The sequence below is a fragment of the Bufo bufo genome, chromosome 3 (assembly GCF_905171765.1).
Source record: "Bufo bufo chromosome 3, aBufBuf1.1, whole genome shotgun sequence".
NCBI classification, from domain to species: domain Eukaryota; kingdom Metazoa; phylum Chordata; class Amphibia; order Anura; family Bufonidae; genus Bufo; species Bufo bufo.
In genome coordinates, this window is record NC_053391.1 from 631,636,272 (window position 1) to 631,657,606 (window position 21,335).

General features: G+C 46.7%; 1 protein-coding gene across 1 annotated transcript in view; it reads right to left on the reverse strand.

Moving 5' to 3' along the window:
• TEX26 (testis expressed 26) overlaps positions 1-21,335 on the reverse strand; it is a 57,529-nt gene that overhangs the window by 11,992 nt on the left and 24,202 nt on the right. The window contains exon 6 of the mRNA XM_040426160.1: positions 11,506-11,682. Within this exon, the coding sequence (XP_040282094.1) occupies positions 11,506-11,682 (177 nt within the window). The remainder of the gene's footprint in view (positions 1-11,505; positions 11,683-21,335) is intronic.

Sequence of the window (21,335 nt, forward strand, 5' to 3'; positions counted from 1 at the left end):
GTCCGATTTTTTGTCTTCTATATATATATATATATATATATATATATATATATATATATATACATACATACACACACACACTCACCTAAAGAATTATTAGGAACACCTGTTCTATTTCTCATTAATGCAATTATCTAGTCAACCAATCACATGGCAGTTGCTTCAATGCATTTAGGGGGGTGGTCCTGGTCAAGACAATCTCCTGAACTCCAAACTGAATGTCAGAATGGGAAAGAAAGGTGATTTAAGCAATTTTGAGCGTGGCATGGTTGTTGGTGCCAGACGGGCCGGTCTGAGTATTTCACAATCTACTCAGTTACTGGGATTTTCACGCACAACCATTTCTAGGGTTTACAAAGAATGATGTGAAAAGGGAAAAACATCCAGTATGCGGCAGTCCTGTGGGCGAAAATGCCTTGTGGATGCTAGAGGTCAGAGGAGAATGGGCCGACTGATTCAAGCTGATAGAAGAGCAACGTTGACTGAAATAACCACTCGTTACAACCGAGGTATGCAGCAAAGCATTTGTGAAGCCACAACACGCACAACCTTGAGGCGGATGGGCTACAACAGCAGAAGACCCCACTGGGTACCACTCATCTCCACTACAAATAGGAAAAAGAGGCTACAATTTGCACGAGCTCACCAAAATTGGACTGTTGAAGACTGGAAAAAAGTTGCCTGGTCTGATGAGTCTCGATTTCTGTTGAGACATTCAAATGGTAGAGTCCGAATTTGGCGTAAACAGAATGAGAACATGTATCCATCATGCCTTGTTACCACTGTGCAGGCTGGTGGTGGTGGTGTAATGGTGTGGGGGATGTTTTCTGGGCACACTTTAGGCCCCTTAGTGCCAATTGGGCATCGTTTAAATGCCACGGGCTACCTGAGCATTGTTTCTGACCATGTCCATCCCTTCATGACCACCATGTACCCATCCTCTGATGGCTACTTCCAGCAGCATAATGCACCATATCACAAAGCTCGAATCATTTCAAATTGGTTTCTTGAACATGACAATGAGTTCACTGTACTAAAATGGCCGCCACAGTCACCAGATCTCAACCCAATAGAGCATCTTTGGGATGTGGTGGAACGGGAGCTTCGTGCCTTGGATGTGCATCCCTCAAATCTCCATCAACTGCAAGATGCTATCCTATCAATATGGGCCAACATTTCTAAAGAATGCTATCAGCACCTTGTTGAATCAATGCCACGTAGAATTAAGGAAGTTCTGAAGGCAAAAGGGGGTCCAACACCGTATTAGTATGGTGTTCCTAATAATTCTTTAGGTGAGTGTATATATATATATATATATATATAGGATTTTAGAACAAGTGCTCTTACCCAGACGGGGTGGAGACAGGACTACACGTCTGAAGAGAAGGGAGCTCTATTGGATTTTTGAGTTGCAGACTCTCAAACCAATGGGGCTCAATGTGGATTTTAGGGTGATTTGATTCTTTTAGTATTGTTTCATTTCCCTATCCTTTTATGTATCGCATGTCATGAATGTGGGTGACCCTTCTTCCCTTCCCCTTCCCCTCCCCCTTCCTCCCCCCCCCCCCTTTTTTCCTTTTTGTTTTTGTCGTGTGGTCTATATGTATTGGGGTTCTGGGAAATTCTACTTACCTCGGGAGTAAGGCTGTATTTAAGTGCAAGCATTTAATAATAGTGAACAATAACATTGTTTCTTTATTATTTTTTTAGATCAATATGAAACTAAGCTTCACAATTGGATTATCTCTGGAAATACTGGATGAAGGCAGGATCGATCGGCTACTGTATAGTGATTATGTTTATATATTTGTACAATGTTATATTTTATATGATCAGATTTCTGAGACCGGGGCCAGGGAGGGGGCGTGGTCTGATGGCGATCTTGGGCGTGACCTTTCCCGACTGACAGGTATACGGATCAGGGACGGTGACATGAGATACGTGTAGTGAATGATTGTTCTGATGCATCTCTCTCTGGGACAGCTGTGGCTTGGGGCCCCTGACTGGTGGCATCCATGCCTGCAGCTGCCGCACAAGCCCGGGGTCTCCGATCGAGGTTCGGTTGCAGACCGCGGGCTTGAGAGATTGTCATCTGTTTGTATGAACCACTTGGACGTTAGTATAATGCCTTGTTGATTATTGGGATGAGGCGGTATTATATATAGGTGGTGGATGCCACTGCTTTGGAATACACCGCTGGACCCCTGCTTTGAGTTGACCTATTATAGTATTTGCAGCGTATGATCGCTGGATAGTCCATGACGTGGTGGATTGTTTACACCTTATGACAGGACACATGACTGCTACGCCGGCTATGCTGATTCCGCCCTGGGTCGGGAATGGACATGCGCAGATCGCTTCGGCTCAGGTGCGGCCATCTTGGTTGTGGGCCTCTGAATTCTGTGCAATATTGACGGTCTCGCGGGACTGATGAAGTTCCGCGCATGCGCGTTTGCGATTTCCGGACGCCGTGTGATTCCTGCTCTCCTCCAGTATGTGAGTTTCCTTATATGTTTTTAAATATCACATAATCACAGGCACCTGAATGTAATTATTATGAATTATGTATTCACACCACAATCTAGTGAGTTGGGGACACTGTTCAATTTTAATAATGAATATGAATTTTGCAGTCGATGTACTACAAGTATGTGACACCTATTTGAGAAACCAGGATGAATTTTTCATGGACTATTCCTGTATAATTATGTAATTTTCTGTACAATCATGTAATTTACACAATAATCATGTATGCTATTTAAACATTTGAGTTTGCACTGATTGTTATGGCTTGACAAAGGCTCCATTGAGAGAGCTGAAACGTTGCTGTCTGCACATGTGGGAATAAACACCACTTTTTTTCACCGTTATTCGTGTGCTGCCTTGGATTCTTCTATATATATAACTTATTGGATCAAGTCCGTGATCTACCCAAGGGATTGCACCTCTGCAAAGTGTGTGCTGCTCATCTTTTTTTCTTTTTTCTATATATATATATATATATATATATATATATATATTAAGGCTGGTTACAGCCTGTATTTGTGGGCGGGGCTGCTGACTATATCTTCCCTCGCGTCCTCACCCTGAGGACGGTCGCTTCATGCTTCTACCTCCAGCCCGTTCCGTCACTTCCGAGGGTTCCCAGCCTACGTCACTTCCGGGTAAGGTACGGCTCTCCAGCTTCATCGGCCGGGGGCAGCGTCTGCCCGGCCTGCCCAGCTGGGCTCGGCCGGGGCTCCCTCTCTCCTTCAGCTCCTGGGAAGCCTCCTCGCAGCGTGCAATCCTCTTTTTTTCTGTTTAGGCCCTGTCGGCAGGGCCGGCGTCCTCGGCGCTTCAGGTAGGGCTGACTTATCCCGCACATCAAATCTTAAAACCGCGTGCACAGCAACGCCCGACCGGGTTTCGCTCTCGCGTTTCTTCAGGGGCGTCAGTCAGTGTACATAAATGCGAGTTTTATTATAGATAAGAGTGTATTTGCATCGGAGCTGTGTAATGTGTCAGCTGTGCATGCAGCAGTACTGAGTGCGTGTATATATAATGTGTTTGTGTGCATGTACATGGTGTGTGCTTCAGACCTATGTGTATGTAACATGCGTTCTGCACTGCTGAGTGTATATAACATGCTTACTGCAGAGCTCTGTCTATAATATGCATACAGCATAGCAGTGGCATAAATAAACTTAAATGTGTCAGCTGCCCTCTAATGAGGTTACCTCCCAAACAGTTTCGTTATCATTGCAGGTGTTCTTACATTCTCATTATTCTTATTCAGTATCTGACATGTCAGATGTCAGTGGACAGTCATCAGAAGTCCTGTGCAGGGTTCTGCCTTCATGTGTGCAGGTGCAACCAGAGTGTAATTACTAGGTGAAGGGTCCACCCTGTGTCATAGTCATTACAAAGCTTTTCAAGAGGGCTTTGCAGGTTTCCATTGTTTGCAGGGGTATTCACCCGTAGAGCAGTGTGCGTTACATATATTATTTGTTTTTAAAGGGGCTTTACTAGAGTTTTCATGGATTGGGTCCTCAGCATTGCTCCGGTGGGTCTCTGACCCATCCCATGCTGGGCCTGGGCTTAGGTGGAGGTGCTACCGTACACTTCAGGGAGTTCTCCGGTCGCCTGGCGAGCAGCATCTCCGCTTGGCTGACGCATATGCGGGGGATGGGATGTCCCTTAAACAGGTCCTTCTCTTTCCAGGTTGGGGGAGATGCTGTTTTTCCGGTTGTCTAATGTACCATTTCGGGCTCAGAACTTAATTTATTAGCTTGTTGTCTTTATCTAGGTGCTCATAAATTTTCCGATATGAACAGGGCTGCAGTACCGTCTGATATCCAGTCTTCCCGTTCAGCCAAGTAGCTGCTCAGCTTCCTGAATTTCTTCAGGTATCACGCACACGTCTTTTTGGTCTGTTTTCCATGCTTCCCCAGGTACACACTGCCTCTGTCATCCTGGATCGCCCGGGTACAAGCTGCCTCTGTCATCCTGGATCGCCCAGGCTCATTCTGCCTCTGTCATCCTGGATCGCCCAGGCTCGTTCTGCCTCTGTCGTCCTGGATCGCCCAGGCCCGTTCTGCCTCTGTCGTCCTGGATCGCCCAGGCCCGTTCTGCCTCTGTCGTCCTGGATCGCCCAGGTCCACGCTGCCTCTGTCACCCTTTATTGCTCCCCGTCCACTCGATTCACTCAGGTCCACCTAATTGGTTCAAGTACTTCTTCAGTGCACCGGACCTGGGGGTATCTACAACTGTAATTAGGTATAATTGCATGTATTGTTTTCTATTTTTATTTTATTTTGCAGTACATTCCAGCCGAGAAGCCATGGTCGGCAGGCACGGGGCTTGCCGGCCTGTGTCTCCATTCAGGTAAAAATAAAAATAAAAAATAAATAAAAGTACGCAGCGGAGAGTCCAGACACTGGTGTGATCAGTAGGGTGCTGCCTTGCGGACACTGCTGCGGGGTCAGGGACTGCTGCTCTGATTCCCGTCGCCTGTGCTACCGCTAGCCCAGGTTGAGTTTAGGTTGGAGCCTTCGGTGGACCCCTATACCCACGGGTGCCAATCAATTGCTGCACAATCGCTCTATGCCTCCTCGACTGGGGCCAGAAACTGCACCTTCCACTGCTGCTAACAGATATAACAAGTTATCCCCTCCAGTGTAGCTAACTCCATGAATGTTGTTTTAGTAGTGGGGTTTTGTTGCTGTGCTATTTTCCGGTTTCCTAATGTGCAATTTTGGGCAATCTTTTCTTAAAACAGACAGGGCTGCGGTACTCTCTGATATTCAGTCCTCCCGATCAGCCAAGTTGCTGCTCATTTGCTTCCCGAATTCTTCAGGTATCATGCATACGCCTTCTGTCTGTCTTCCCTGCTTCTTGACCCACTCTCACGTCATCTGAGGTCCTTGTCATCCTGGATCGCCTAGGCTCGCCCTGCCTCTGCCATCCAGGATCGTCCTGGATCGCCCTGGATCGCCCAGGCTCGCCCTGCCTCTGTTTTCCTGGATCGCCCAGGCTCTCTCTGTTTCGTTATCCTGGCTGGCAAAGGCTCGCTCTGTCTCTATCATCCTGGTTCGCCCAGGCTCGCTCTACCCTTGTCATCCAGGATCGCCCTGGCTCGTTCTGTCATCCTGGATCGCCCAGGCTCGCTCCGGCTCTGCCATCCTGGATCGCCCAGGCTCGCCCTGCTCCTGTCATCCTGGATCGCCCAGGCTCGCCCTGCCCCTGTCCTCCTGGATCGCCCAGGCTCGCCCTGCTCCTGTCCTCCTGGATCGCCCAGGCTCGCTGCTCCTGTCATCCTGGTTCGCCCAGGCTCGCTCTGCTCCTGTCATCCTGGTTCACCCAGGCTCGCTCTGCTCCTGTCATCCTGGTTCACCCAGGCTCGCTCTGCTCCTGTCATCCTGGATCGGCCAGGCTCGCTCTGCTCCTGTCATCCTGGATCGGCCAGGCTCGCTCTGCTCCTGTCATCCTGGATCGCCCAGGCTCGCTCTGCTCCTGTCATCCTGGATCGCCCAGGCTCGCTCTGCTCCCGTCATCCTGGATCGCCCAGGCTCGCTCTGCTCCCGTCATCCTGGATCGCCCAGGCTCGCTCTGCTCCCGTCATCCTGGATCGCCCAGGCTCGCGCTGCTCCTGTCATCCTGGATCGCCCAGGCTCGCGCTGCTCCTGTCATCCTGGATCGCCCAGGCTCGCGCTGCTCCTGTCATCCTGGATCGCCCAGGCTCGCTCTGCTCTTGTCATCCTGGATCGGCCAGGCTCGCTCTGCTCCTGTCATCCTGGATCGCCCAGGCTCGCTCTGCTCCTGTCATCCTGGATCGCCCAGGCTCACTCTGCTCCTGTCATCCTGGATCGCCCAGGCTCGCTCTGCTCCTGTCATCCTGGATCGCCCAGGCTCGCTCTGCTCCTGTCATCCTGGATCGCCCAGGCTCGCGCTGCTCCTGTCATCCTGGATCGCCCAGGCTCGCGCTGCTCCTGTCATCCTGGATCGCCCAGGCTCGCTCTGCTCCTGTCATCCTGGATCGCCCAGGCTCGCTCTGCTCCTGTCATCCTGGATCGCCCAGGCTCGCGCTGCTCCTGTCATCCTGGATCGCCCAGGCTCGCGCTGCTCCTGTCTTCCTGGATCGCCCAGGCTCGCTCCATCTCGGTTATTCTATGTTGCCCAGGCTCGCTTTGCCTCTCTCATCCTGGATCACCCAAGCTTGCTCTTCCGCTGTCATCCTGGACCGTCACGTTACTAACTACCCAGTGCCTTCCCGAATCGCTCAGGTCATTTAACAACCCAGCTCCGGCCTGAATCTCTCAGGCCCTTGTTATCTCCCGTGGCGTTCGGTTCAATTAACTATTTCCCTCCTACAGCGTGGGTAGTCTTCTTGCCCACTTATTCAGGCCTACCCCGCACTGGCTCCAGGCACAGTTCAGCCAGATAGATCATGGAGGGTGATAGGCATCCCTCCCGACTCCACGCCAATGTACACCTCAGCCCCTGCCACAAGTATTAAGGCTGGTTACAGCCTGTATTTGTGGGCGGGGCTGCTGACTATATCTTCCCTCGCGTCCTCACCCTGAGGACGGTCGCTTCATGCCCCACCCTCCCGACCCTTCTTTCTTTCATTCCACTCTCTTGGGTGGCCCACTTATTCAGGCCTACCCTGGACTGGCTCCAGGCACAGTTCAGCCAGATAGATCATGGAGGGTGATAGGCATCCCTCCCGACTCCACGCCAATGTACACCTCAGCTCCTGCCACAAATATATATACACACACAGTACAGACCAAAAGTTTGGACACACCTTCTCATTCAAAGAGTTTTCTTTATTTTCATGACTATAAAAGGCATCAAAACTCTGAATTAACACATGTGGAATTATATACATAACAAACAAGTGTGAAACAACTGAAAATATGTCATATTCTAGGTTCTTCAAAGTAGCCACCTTTTGCTTTGATTACTGCTTTGCACACTCTTGGCATTCTCTTGATGAGCTTCAAGAGGTAGTCCCCTGAAATGGTCTCCCAACAGTCTTGAAGGAGTTCCCAGAGATGCTTAGCACTTGTTGGCCCTTTTGCCTTCACTCTGCGGTCCAGCTCACCCCAAACCATCTCGATTGGGTTCAGGTCCGGTGACTGTGGAGGCCAGGTCATCTGGCGCAGCACCCCATCACTCTCCTTCATGGTCAAATAGCCCTTACTTTGAAAGTTTTCCCAATTTTTCGGCTGACTGACTGACCTTCGTTTCTTAAAGTAATGATGCCACTCGTTTTTCTTTACTTAGCTGCTTTTTTCTTGACATAATACAAATTATAAAAACAGTCTATTCAGTAGGACTATCAGCTGTGTATCCACCTGACTTCTCCTCAACGCAACTGATGGTCCCAACCCCATTTATAAGGCAAGAAATCCCACTTATTAAACCTGACAGGGCACACCTGTGAAGTGAAAACCATTTCAGGGGACTACCTCTTGAAGCTCATCAAGAGAATGCCAAGAGTGTGCAAAGCAGTAATCAAAGCAAAAGGTGGCTACTTTGAAGAACCTAGAATATGACATATTTTCAGTTGTTTCACACTTGTTTGTTATGTGTTAATTCATAGTTTTGATGCCTTCAGTGTGAATCTACAATTTTCATAGTCATGAAAATAAAGAAAACTCTTTGAATGAGAAGGTGTCCAAACTTTTGGTCTGTACTAATATATATATATATATATATATATATATATATATACACACATATATACATACACACACACACACACTGCGTGCAGAATTATTAGGCAAATGAGTATTTTGACCACATCATCCTCTTTATGCATGTTGTCTTACTCCAAGCTGTATAGGCTCGAAAGCCTACTACCAATTAAGCATATTAGGTGATGTGCATCTCTGTAATGAGAAGGGGTGTGGTCTAATGACATCAACACCCTATATTAGGTGTGCATAATTATTAGGCAACTTCCTTTCCTTTGGCAAAATGGGTCAAAAGAAGGACTTGACAGGCTCAGAAAAGTCAAAAATAGTGAGATATCTTGCAGAGGGATGCAGCACTCTTAAAATTGCAAAGCTTCTGAAGCGTGATCATCGAACAATCAAGCGTTTCATTCAAAATAGTCAACAGGGTCGCAAGAAGCGTGTGGAAAAACCAAGGCGCAAAATAACTGCCCATGAACTGAGAAAAGTCAAGCGTGCAGCTGCCAAGATGCCACTTGCCACCAGTTTGGCCATATTTCAGAGCTGCAATATCACTGGAGTGCCCAAAAGCACAAGGTGTGCAATACTCAGAGACATGGCCAAGGTAAGAAAGGCTGAAAGACGACCACCACTGAACAAGACACACAAGCTGAAACGTCAAGACTGGGCCAAGAAATATCTCAAGACTTTTATGGACTGATGAAATGAGAGTGAGTCTTGATGGGCCAGATGGATGGGCCCGTGGCTGGATTGGTAAAGGGCAGAGAGCTCCAGTCCGACTCAGACGCCAGCAAGGTGGAGGTGGAGTACTGGTTTGGGCTGGTATCATCAAAGATGAGCTTGTGGGGCCTTTTCAGGTTGAGGATGGAGTCAAGCTCAACTCCCAGTCCTACTGCCAGTTTCTGGAAGACACCTTCTTCAAGCAGTGGTACAGGAAGAAGTCTGCATCCTTCAAGAAAAACATGATTTTCATGCAGGACAATGCTCCATCACACGCGTCCAAGTACTCCACAGCGTGGCTGGCAAGAAAGGGTATAAAAGAAGAAAATCTAATGACATGGCCTCCTTGTTCACCTGATCTGAACCCCATTGAGAACCTGTGGTCCATCATCAAATGTGAGATTTACAAGGAGGGAAAACAGTACACCTCTCTGAACAGTGTCTGGGAGGCTGTGGTTGCTGCTGCACGCAATGTTGATGGTGAACAGATCAAAACACTGACAGAATCCATGGATGGCAGGCTTTTGAATGTCCTTGCAAAGAAAGGTGGCTATATTGGTCACTGATTTGTTTTTGTTTTGTTTTTGAATGTCAGAAATGTATATTTGTGAATGTTGAGATGTTATATTGGTTTCACTGGTAAAAATAAATAATTGAAATGGGTATATATTTGTTTTTTGTTAAGTTGCCTAATAATTATGCACAGTAATAGTCACCTGCACACACAGATATCCCCCTAAAATAGCTAAAACTAAAAACAAACTAAAAACTACTTCCAAAAATATTCAGCTTTGATATTAATGAGTTTTTTGGGTTCATTGAGAACATGGTTGTTGTTCAATAATAAAATTAATCCTCAAAAATACAACTTGCGTAATAATTCTGCACTCCCTGTACTTGTCGCAGTACACTCTTGCACTGCTACTATTATATGTAATTGTATCTTGCCATATCATGTAATTATTTATTCTCTTTTAATTAATAAAGATTGAATTATACTATATTGTGTGCTATTTTATGGGTTCATTGTAAGATTTGGAGACATATTCTTGATAAGACAGTGTTCATTTACTTGTTATTACGGTAGATGTTATTCCAGACAGCTGTGTGTTGTAAAGCATATAGCAAAAAAAAAAAAAATCTGCGTTTTTGGTGGATTTTCCATGTTTTTTGTTTTTTTTAAGAACAAATTTCCTATTAACTAACATTAGAAATGAAAATAGGTGTTTTTAACTTAAAGATTATTCTCAAGGACATATCTTTTTTATTTTTCTCTTTTTTATTTTATTATTTCTTTTTCTTTATATTCAAATATATAATGGAGCAAGAGAGGTTGTCTGTTAGTCCTTTTACTTTCTATATATTTAGTAATTCTGGTTTTACTTTTTTAAAAGTCTTTATTTTTTATTTTCTTGAGCATTCCGTTTTGATGGACAGAGATCTGGAGATAAAGAGATGAGCGGAGAGCAGAACATAAAAGGATCGGGGCCTCACATGGAAGGGAGTTCGAGGTCCTGGTAAACAGCCGGACCTCGATGGCGCTCCCTTGAAGGGCAACCATCCCAAGTCTACAGAAATCCAAAAAGTTCCATTTCTGCATTTAAACCGTTTGGCATTAACGTGTCGAACTCAAAGATTCTTCTAGACTCTATTCGTGACATACAGGCTATGTGGTCACCTCCCCTCCATTGTTTCCTGACTTTTTCAAAAGCTGTAAAAGTAAGTGTTGATGGAGAATCCATTTCACATTTTTTACTAGACCTTTATTTGATAATGGGCAAAATGTATTTACACATTTAATTGATAGTCGATTAATCACTCTATTTATGAACTTCTGCTATGAATGCTGCTTACATTGTGTTTCTTAAAAAACTTTGGATAGGCCATCAGTAACTGATCGGTGGGGGTCCGAAAACCTGTGGGCACCGCAGCCTTCTCTCTGATTTTCCTAGGCCAGTGACAACACGTTCATCGATTATGTGGCCTAGGAGCAGCTCAGCCCCACTCAAGTGACTGGGGCTGAGCTGCAATAGCAAGCACAGCCACCTTACAATGTATGGCACTGTGCTTGGTAAGCTGCGAGAAGGCAGCGGCGCTCACAGGAGTGCTGCTGCCTTCTCGAAACAGCTGACCGGCGGGGGTCTCAGGTGTTGGAACCCCACCAAACAGATACTGATGACCTAGCCAGAGGATAGGTCATTAGTAAAAAAAAAAAAAAAAATCTTGGAAAACCCTTTTAAAGGGTCAAATTGACATATCAAAGGCTTTGATCGGTGGGCATCTGAGCACTGAGAACGGAGAGAGAAGCGCTCACATAGCATGCTCCGTCTCTCACTGTAGGAGACCGAATTGAGATAGGCTCATCAATTTTCTATCGAGTCCGTCTTGCTTCGTTTGCTGAAGCAATGAGAGAGAACACACTATGCGAGCACTTCTCTCTCCTCGTTCCGATGATTAATGAGAGTCACCCACCGACCACAGCCTTTGCTAAGTCGCTGTGACATGTCAAAACTTTTGAGAAAGCTTAGTGATCCTTCAATTTGATGGAAATTCTGTACCTTCTTTAAGTTGGGAAAGAAGTTAGTAAAAGTTAGGAAATGCTTACCAACTCCTTTAGCCGAAAGATGTCGATTTGCATAACACCCATACTTGTGAGTGAAATCATCCAGTTTAGGACAATGAGGCTGGACTTGATAATTGAACCTCGACTCCGTGGCCAGAGGCTGCGGAACATCTTTCCTCCAGTTTGGAGACGAATCAATTGCATATTTCACCTGATAACCTGTATGAAAAAACACATAGTAGAAGAGGATAAGATGAATACGTAATTAGGACATCATCTGGTGAATCATTTATTAAAATGTTAGGCAAATGAACAAAATTAGGTTGAGTGTGTTGCTGTCGGAGACAGCCGGAGAGCCCCGAAAAGACAGAAGGTTATCGCTGCTTGTGTCGTCTCCATCTGTACAAGGTGCTCGGTGAGTGCTGGGTATAGTGCCCGTCCTTTACGGCAATCAGGAAACACGTGACCATTCACACAGTGGCCATGTAGCCGTTGCATGATAGACCCCCATGTTCATCCTGAGTTCCTGTGGTTGCCCCAGATACAATCATAAACCGTATTGAGAGAAATAAGTATAACACAGGAATAAGAAAAAAAACTTGGTGCAGTACTGCACGGCGGCCATTGTTGCTTTGGTGCTGCCCTGGTGGGTTGGTGGGGCCCAGTGCCAGGGTGGCTTTGCCAGACAGCGGGGGTCCCGCGGCATCAGTGGTCGCCGTGCAGCGCTGCGCCAGATTTAGGATAGGGTCCCATTCAAAGATGCAACCTTGTCGCGGTGAGTGGGCCTATGCTTTTTGATCGGTTTGTATACTAATGCCTCATGTACAGCATGCAGCATAGGGGTCGGTATACGATAAATTGCGTTGAGAAGCGATGTTAATTATGCTGAGAAGCAGTTACATAAAAGCATAGTATTGAGGATGTGCGATCCAGTTCTTTTTCTTATATTTTACATAACACAGGAATATCCCCAATGTCTTTTTTTTTTTACCACCTAGGAACGTAGATCTCGTTTTTGTAAGCCCAAGTGCCGCAAAAAAAGTGCTCACAAGAAAGATCTCTCAGAAGTCCTCTCCAAATGGCCCCTGACCTATTCTCCAACCCAGAGGGCCCTGCAAGGATCAACCACCAGTAGCCTTCCTTTGTCGAAGCTTAAAGGGCTTATCCCTTGGGTAATGTAACAAAATAAAATTTGATATCGTATACTATATGACAATCTCTTAGAACCAGCCCTGTACCTCACATGGATCCATAGATCTCCCCATTCATTGCTCTTCTGGCAGCTCAGAGGGGGTGCATTTTCTCAGGCGGTGTGTCCTTTCTGCTACAGTGGGTGGCAGTTGAAGGATGAAACTGAGCGTACAGTATATATCAGGGCTTATGCACATGGCCACTGTTTTTGTCAGCATCCGATCCGCATTTTTCACGCGTCAGATGCACACCCATTCACTTCAATAGGGCTTTAAAAGATGTGGACAGCACACCGTGTGCTGTCCGCATCTGTACGTCTGTTCCGCGGCCCCGCAAAAAAAAAGTCCTATTCTTGTCCGAATTATGGACAGTTCTATTATGGGCCTTACATTCTGCTCCACAAGGAAGGACACTGCACCCTGGAAATTCCTTGTGACAAATAAAGATGGACTGTGAACACATAATAAATGAAAAAGTGAAATTAATAAGTAGATAAGATTTGTCTCATGTCAGTGACATTCAGACGACCATAATGCAGCCGCAATCTAGTGTCCGTATTACGGCCTCAAGTCCATTCTAGGGATCTATAGTTTGGGTCATTGACAAACTGCATAGTATTATGTAGAAAATAAATATCTGCTGTGTTTTCTATGTATGTGTGTATGTATATATAGAAAAAAACATCATCACAGCCTACCCAAACCATGCCCATAGCCTGCCCCAATCTTCATACATTAAAGGCATTCTGTCACCAGATTTAAAGCTATTTTTTTTTTTTTTATCAAATCATTTTTATTGATCACTTATAATAAGCATTTTCTGCAATCACATTGACATTTCACCATGGTGAAAAATAAAATAAAGGACGACATGTCCATTCCAACATTAGGCAATGTACACAGTCATGAGTAACTGCAATGGTATACAATGTACATCATCAAAATTAAATATGGCAAACTTTTAAGGCACAAAGCATATCAAATTAAAGCCCAGTCCCCCCTCCCCACCCCACCCCAATGGATAGGAGTAAGAAAACCTCTGTCATAATTTATAACACGATAGGAGTATGAGACAATCACTCATTCCACAATTTCTCAAACTTCTGAGGACAGCCTCTCTTAACAAACACACTTTTTTCCATGATCAACATGTCATTCATCCTCCTCACAAACTCATCAATCGTTGGCGGACTCCCCTGGATCCACCTCTGCGCCACCAGTTTCCTGGCCACATATAACAGCCTTCCCACCGCCACCTTGACCAATTCACTTCCTCCAAGCTCCGACATATATCCCAACACACAAACCTTAGGATCCTTTTGCAATCTCAGCCCCAATTTGTGATTAATCATGGTCAGCACCTCATCCCAATATCTACCTATCACTGGACACGACCAGAGCATATGCACCAGATCCGTTCCCTCCTCCATGCACTTCGGACACTTATCATTCCTAACCCCAATTTTTTGTAAAAATACCAGTGTTTTATGTACTCTGTGGATGATGAAAAGCTGTGACAATTTAGCCTGCTCGCTTAAAGACACTCTGGGAACTGCCTCCAATATATCTTCCCACTGATCTTTAGACACGGCACCCAAATCACCCTCCCACTTCATCATCCGCGACAGAGGGAACCCATCTAGAAACTTGTCCAGCAATAGAGTATACACCTGCGATATCAGTCCTCTCTTCCCCCCTTCGGGAGAATAAGTTTCTGTACCACACCCATTTTAGCTATATTACACCCTTTCCTCACCGTGACATCATAAGCGTGCCTCAGTTGCAGATACTGATAAAACCACACCTTGGGGACATTAAATTCTTGCTGTATTCCCTGAAAGGATTTGAATACATTACCCTCTGTCAGTTAACCTATCCTCATTACCTCATGAGATTCCCAATTCCTAAGTCCTGACAAAGACGTGAATTCTGGCAATAGATTATTGTTCCATATTGGGGAAAGCTCTCCAACTCCTCCCACACCTCTGATCAGTTTCACCTTCGCCCATACCTTCTTCATAAGTTCAATAAGCAGGACCTTCTCTCTCCCCACGTGCATTCCCGCCCCCTCCAGTATACACATAAGGTCTCGACTGCCCAACCAGTGCTGCAGTATCTTGCCTGTCACATCCGGTGACTGAAAATCAATCCAGCCCTTATAGTGCTGACACTGAGAAGCCAAGAAGTAGATCCAGGCATTCGGGACTGCCAAACCACCTTCTGTCTTAGGGTATTGCAGCGTCTCTAGTTTGATCCTTGCTTGGCCATACTTCCAAATGAGATCCCTGAATATGGAATGTACTTTCCTGAACCTATCTAGAGTGATCCAGACAGGAGCATTATTAAGTAAATAAAGCAGCTGAGGCATCATTACCATTTTTAAAAGGTTCACTCTACCCACTACAGATCGAAAGAGCCTACACCAAGTCCTTACCTTAAGTCTGAAAGTAACAAGCAAGCAGATTTAGTTCTTCAAAGTCCGGCAATCTAGGCGTTATGTACAACCCTAAATATTTGAACTTGTCCACCCAGGGAATCCTACTATCAACTCGCTCAGCTGACAAGGCCTGCCCATCCACAGGCATCAAAGCAGACTTTTGCCAATTAATCTTAAGTCCAGAGAAGTTCCCGAATCTATCTATCAGTGACATGGCTGCATCCAGAGATGTCCCAGTATCGCCCAAGAAAAGCAAGGTGTCATCAGCGTACATAGCCACCTTGTTCTGTACCTCACCGTATCTGAACCCCACAATATGAGGTGACAGGCGTATTAGAGCTGCTAGTGGCTCGATGGCCAGAGCAAATAATAAAGGCGACAGTGGGCATCCCTGCCTGGTGCCCCTAGCCAAAGTAAAATTGTCTGACAGCCCCCCGTTGGCTCTAATGCGGGCCCTAGGACTCGAATACAACACCTGTACCCACTGTATAAACTGAGCACCAAAACCCACAGCTCTCATCGAGCGGCATCGAGAGTAAGTAAGGCCCTGTCTCCACAATTATCTGCCGGGATATTCAAACTAGCATATAGCCTGCGGATGTTTATAGCAGTCCACTTCCCAGGCATGAAGCCTGTCTGATCTGAGTGTACAATAGTCAGAATCACCCTGGACAACCTGTTCGCCAGCACCTTAGCTAGGAGCTTTACATCAGCTGTTAGAAGCGAAATCGGCCTATATGAGTCTGGAAATTTGGGATCCTTCCCAGGTTTGGGAATGACTACAATTATAGCCTCCTGCATAGAGTGTGGTAGCGAACCCATCTCCAGTGAGAGTTCCAGCACCTTAAGCAATTCAGGGAGAAGCACCCCCTGTAATTTCTTGTATACCTCCACAGGTAGGCCATCTGCCCCCAGGACCTTACCATTCGCCATACCTCCAAGTGCTGCTTTCAGTTCCTCAAGTGAAATCGGCTCTTCCAGTCTCTCCCTATCCTCATCTGACAACACCGACAGCTGCGCCCCCTCTAAAAAGACAGTCAGAGAATCCCCAGAACTATGGACAGTGGATTCATATAGGGACACATAAAAACCCTTCAGTATATCCAATATTCCTTTTGTATCTTGCCTACTGTTCCCAGTTCCATCCCTCAGTTCCTGTATACAAGAAGATCCCCGTTGAGCCTGAGAGACGACAGACAACAGATGACCTACCTTCTCACCCTCCTCAAAAGATCTTTGGCGGTAAAAACTACGCTTCCGCTCCGCGGCCTGCATTAAGTGGCACCTCAACTGTTAATGAGCAACCGCCAGCGCTTCACTATTAACCAGGGAAGGCAACCTGCCAAACACCCGTTCGGCTTCTGCCACTTGTAAATGTGCCTTAACATCTGCTTCTCTAGACTTGGATTTGTGCTTACTAATTTATTTTATCAATACTCCCCTCAAGAACGCTTTCATAGCATCCCAGACACCGTGAATTGAAGCCGTCCCTACATTAACAGTAAAGTATTCCCTGACCGCCAGTGAAATCTCAGATAAATCACCCAGCACGTTAAGCCAATGTGGGTTGCATTTCCACAACCTCGATCCCTGTCTGAGCGCCCCCAAGCACAAGTCAATCTGCACCAAGGAATGGTCAGACAACGACCGAGGGTGATAGACAATACCCCGAATCAGAGGCAACATAGAGTCATTAACAAGCGCCAGATCTATGCGTGATAATGAATGATGCGTAGCAGATCTGCACGAATATTCGCGCCTATTAGGGTTGCGTACTCTCCACACGTCAACCAAACCAGTTTCAGTCATAATATTCTTCAAAGCTGCACTTCCTGGCGATCCGCCTGACCCCTCCACCCGACATCTATCCAAGGAGTCGTCCGGCGTGCAGTTGAAATCCCCCACTAGTAGCCATGGTAACCCAGGGAAGTCCGCCACGAAGGACATAATTGCACGCACCAAAGGAGAAGCAAACGGCGGGGGCACATACACTAACACCACCTGGATCCCATCAATCTTACATACAATACAGACATACCTGCCCTCAGCATCCACACACTGCTGCACATGTTCATATCTAATACTCTTATGCACTAAACACACATACTCCCCTGGAATGTGAGGTATGCGTCGCGTGTACCACCTGTCCCACCCAGTTTTTGCTCAGCCATTGTACAGTATCACTAGTCAAATGCATTTCCTGCAGGCAACAGATGGCAGGCTGAAAACGCCTCAAGTAGTGAAAAATACTCTGTCTTTTTCGTGCATCAGCCATACCCCTCACATTCCAGCTCAAAACTTTAATCACCTGTGTCATGGTAAAACATATTGACATACCTGCATCTCACACCCCACTCAAACCTCATCCATTCAGAGTTCTCACCCCTTACCCTACTCCTACCTAACTCCCTACCCTCCCCCCCATCATCAGAATACTACAAATGAGAACAGCTGTCCCCACCTCTTCAACTCTAAACCCAAAAGCCGGGCACTCTATGAGCAACTTGCCCACTAATGAACAATAATCATCATTAATTCTACCAATACGCTCTCTCGGGCAGAGAATCCTCTCCACAATTGGGAAACACATCATTGTCCCCTAACCGCCTACTCCCACCTCAGAATCTACCATGTGGTAGCATTGTAAAGTACACTTCTTAACTGGTGTAACATTAAAGTGACATTAAAGTGCAAACATATATGGAGATTAAACCAGACTACATATCTGCCTCCTTCAAGTGTCCAGGGCCCCATTTCTCAATTGCCGTTCGTGGACGTCCAGCCACTGTGCCGCCTCCTCTGGATCTTCAAAGAATCTAGTGGATCCCAATGCCACCACACGTAATTTAGCAGGGAACAACATGGCATATGGAACCTGCAACCCTCTAAGCCTCTTCTTGACATCCATAAAACGACTCCTCTGCCGCTGCACCTCATTCGAGTAATCCGGGAAAATGGACACTTTGACCCCGTTCAGGACCATCTCTTCATCATCTCTGGACTGACGTAAAATAGTGTCCCGATCCTTAAAATGCAATATCTTCGCCAGAATAGGGCGAGGAGGTCTGCCTGGTGGAAGCGGCCGCATGGGCACTCTGTGCGCCCGCTCCACCGCGTACAGGGAAGATAGGCCTTTCTCATGAAACAACTGGTACAACAATTTCTCCACAAATTCAGTGGCATTGGCCCCCTCTGTCTTCTCCGGCATTCCTACAATTCGCAGATTGTTCCTTCTCGATCTGTTCTCTAAATCGTCCGTCTTGGCATATAAGGCAGCAATATCCCTCAAAGACGTCTTGGACGCCATCTGCAAAGGCTGGACTACATCCTCCAATGATGACACCCTCTTCTCCAATTCAGAGGTACGTTCAGATATCTTGTGTAGATCGGGTCTTATTATGGAGACATCAGACCGCAAACTGCCGACTTGTACTGTGAGCACTTTAAGGGTGCTATTACAACTTGCCACAGCCACCATTATGTCCTTCAGAGTGGGCTCCTCTGTAGACACGGCCCGAGGGCCCCCTATATCATTTGCAGGGATTACAGGAGCTGGCAAAAGGCTGATCAGCCATATCCAAGCCGTCGCCATCTATGGAACCGTCCTCTTGATCAGAAGAGGTAAGTATGTCAGTCCCTTTATCAGTGGCCCAGTCGCCCACTCCGCTATCTGTACGGGCATATTTGCTGAGCTTAGCAGCCGCGCTCTGGCTCACCACCTCCTGCAGCGCCATCACCTCACCGCCATCGGCGCCATGTTGGCCCGCCTCAAGCCTGTCTTGTTTAGTGGCTTTGCTCGACTTCCTCGGCATATTCAGGCTTCCAACTTCGACACAGCAGCCACCGGACACTTTCCTCTCACCAGGTAAGGTTATTTCAAGAAAACGAAGTGTGCTACCGACAGTTTAGGACAGGATACTAGCAGGAGCAGTGAACGGTGCGTCTCACTCCATGCGCTTACAGGCCACCCCCCCCCCCCCCCCCGATTTAACCCTATTAAGCTAGCTGACATTAGCGATGTGCTAATATCAGCTAAACCTAACTAGCCTATTCCTACTTTTATCTATGCCCACGTTACACCACAAATCTAAACTTTTATAATATGATAATTAGCCTCTAGGAGCGAGGGGGGGGCGTTGTTCCTGCTCCTAGAGGCTCCGTTCTCCCACTTTTGTCGCCTCCATCCAAGTCCTGATTGACAGGGCCAGGCAGCGCTCGCATCTGTCTGCCAGACCTGTGCTCTGGTGAAATCTCACGCCGTTCAGCATTCAGCACAGGCGCGGTGAGGAAGCTGGCAGCCTGCGAGCGTCTTTCCCTCACTGCGCCTGCGCCGAATGCTGAACGGCGCGAGATTTCACCAGAGCACAGGTCTGGCAGACAGATGCGAGCGCTGCCTGGCCCTGTCAATCAGGACTTGGAGGGAGGCGACAAAGGTGGGAGAACGGAGCCTCTAGGAGCAGGAACAACCCCCCCCCCCCCCTCGCTCCTAGAGGCTAATTAGCATATTATAAAAGTTAGATTTGTGGCATAACTGGGTATAGATAAAAGTAGGAATCGGCTAGTTAGGTTTAGCTGACATTAGCACATCGCTAATGTCAGCTAGCCTAATAGGGTTAAATCTGGTGACAGAAACCCTTTAAAAGGAGTTGTCTCCTCTTGCCGTTACTAAGGCGAGACGAGACACAGTCCTGACAACCTCCTGGCCAGGAAACAGCTGAGCGCTCCAGCGCTCTTCCATTCAGTCGCTCCCATTGCGGTGCGTGAGAGCTACGGAAACGGCATAGCACAGCAAGCTATACAGTGTCCCTAACTCAGAAAGCGCATAGCTTCCTGTGCTACACTGTTTCCGTAGCTCTCCTGTTTCCCGGCCAGGAGGTGGTCAGGACTGTGTCTCATCTCGCCTTAGTAACAGCAAGATGAGACAACCCCTTTAAAATTAATTTACTTCAGACAGTTATATCGCAAAATGTACTCATTTTAATTATTTGAATCGGTCACCAGCGACCTCCCTATGCAAATGTTTGCATAGACACATAGCTGTGATTAAAACGCAGTTTTTTTTTTTTTTTATTAGTCTGAGGCTCCGTTCCTAATTTATGATACTTTAGTGCAATGAGGACATCACCATTGCTTTTGCTGCACTCAAGCTCCACTTGTTTCTGTGGCCAGCTCCTCTCTGGCTGCTTTCATTGACAGGGCCAGGAGGTGGCAAAGCAGCGAGGGAGGGACTGGTCACAGAAAGGAGCGCAGCTTGGGTGCAACAAAAGCAATGGTGATGTCCTCATTGCACTAAAGACCTCATTTGCAAATTTTGAAAAAAGTATAACTCAGGAATGGAGCCTGAAGAAAAACAGCATTTAAAATCAGGTGAACTACAGCTATGTGTCTACGCAAACAGCTGGATAGGGAGGTCGCTGGTGACAGGCTCCCTTTAAAGAAATATCAGTTGAAAGAAACCGGATTTCTTTTTTACTATTTTTTGCACAATTTAAAATAAAATCACCATAAAAATTATATGAAAAAAAAAATATAAAAACCAGCCCTATAAATCACAAAAAAAGTTCTGCATGGAGTTTGCATGTTCTCCCCGTGTTTGCGTGGGTTTCCTACGGGTTCTCCGGTTTCCTCCCAAACTCTAAAGACACACTGATGGGGACCTTTAGATTGTGAGCCCCATTGGCGACAGTTGGATGGTAATGTCTTTAACAGGTTGCCGACCTGGGACGAGAATGCTCGTCCTAACTGGCCTGTACTTAACGCCTTAGGACGAGCATTCTCGTCCTAGGGTTAACCGGCTGCCCCACACGCCGATACTGACATCCAGGCCCCTGATGTATCTGCCAGCATCGGTGAAAACACCAATGCCGGCGGATTAACCCCCCTGCATGCCGCGGTCACGCTGATCGCGGCATACAGGGGATTTGCGGCAGCTTGTACATCACCATCGGGTCCCCGTGCTGCGGTGACAGGGACCCGATGGTTGCTATGGCAGCCCCAATGCCTTGCACAGGCATCGGGACTGCCAGCTACAGAAGCCCAAGAGATCCAGCCCCAGGGCTGGGTCTCCTAGGCATCTGTCAGCGTCTTATAGTGTAAGACACTGACAGTTTAATACAGCACTATACAGATGTATTGTGCTGTATTGAAACAGGGATCAGACCCTGAAATGTTGAAGTCCCATGGTGGGATAAAAATAAAAAATAATAAAAAAAAGTGTTTTTAACAATAAAAAAAAATATTTAAGT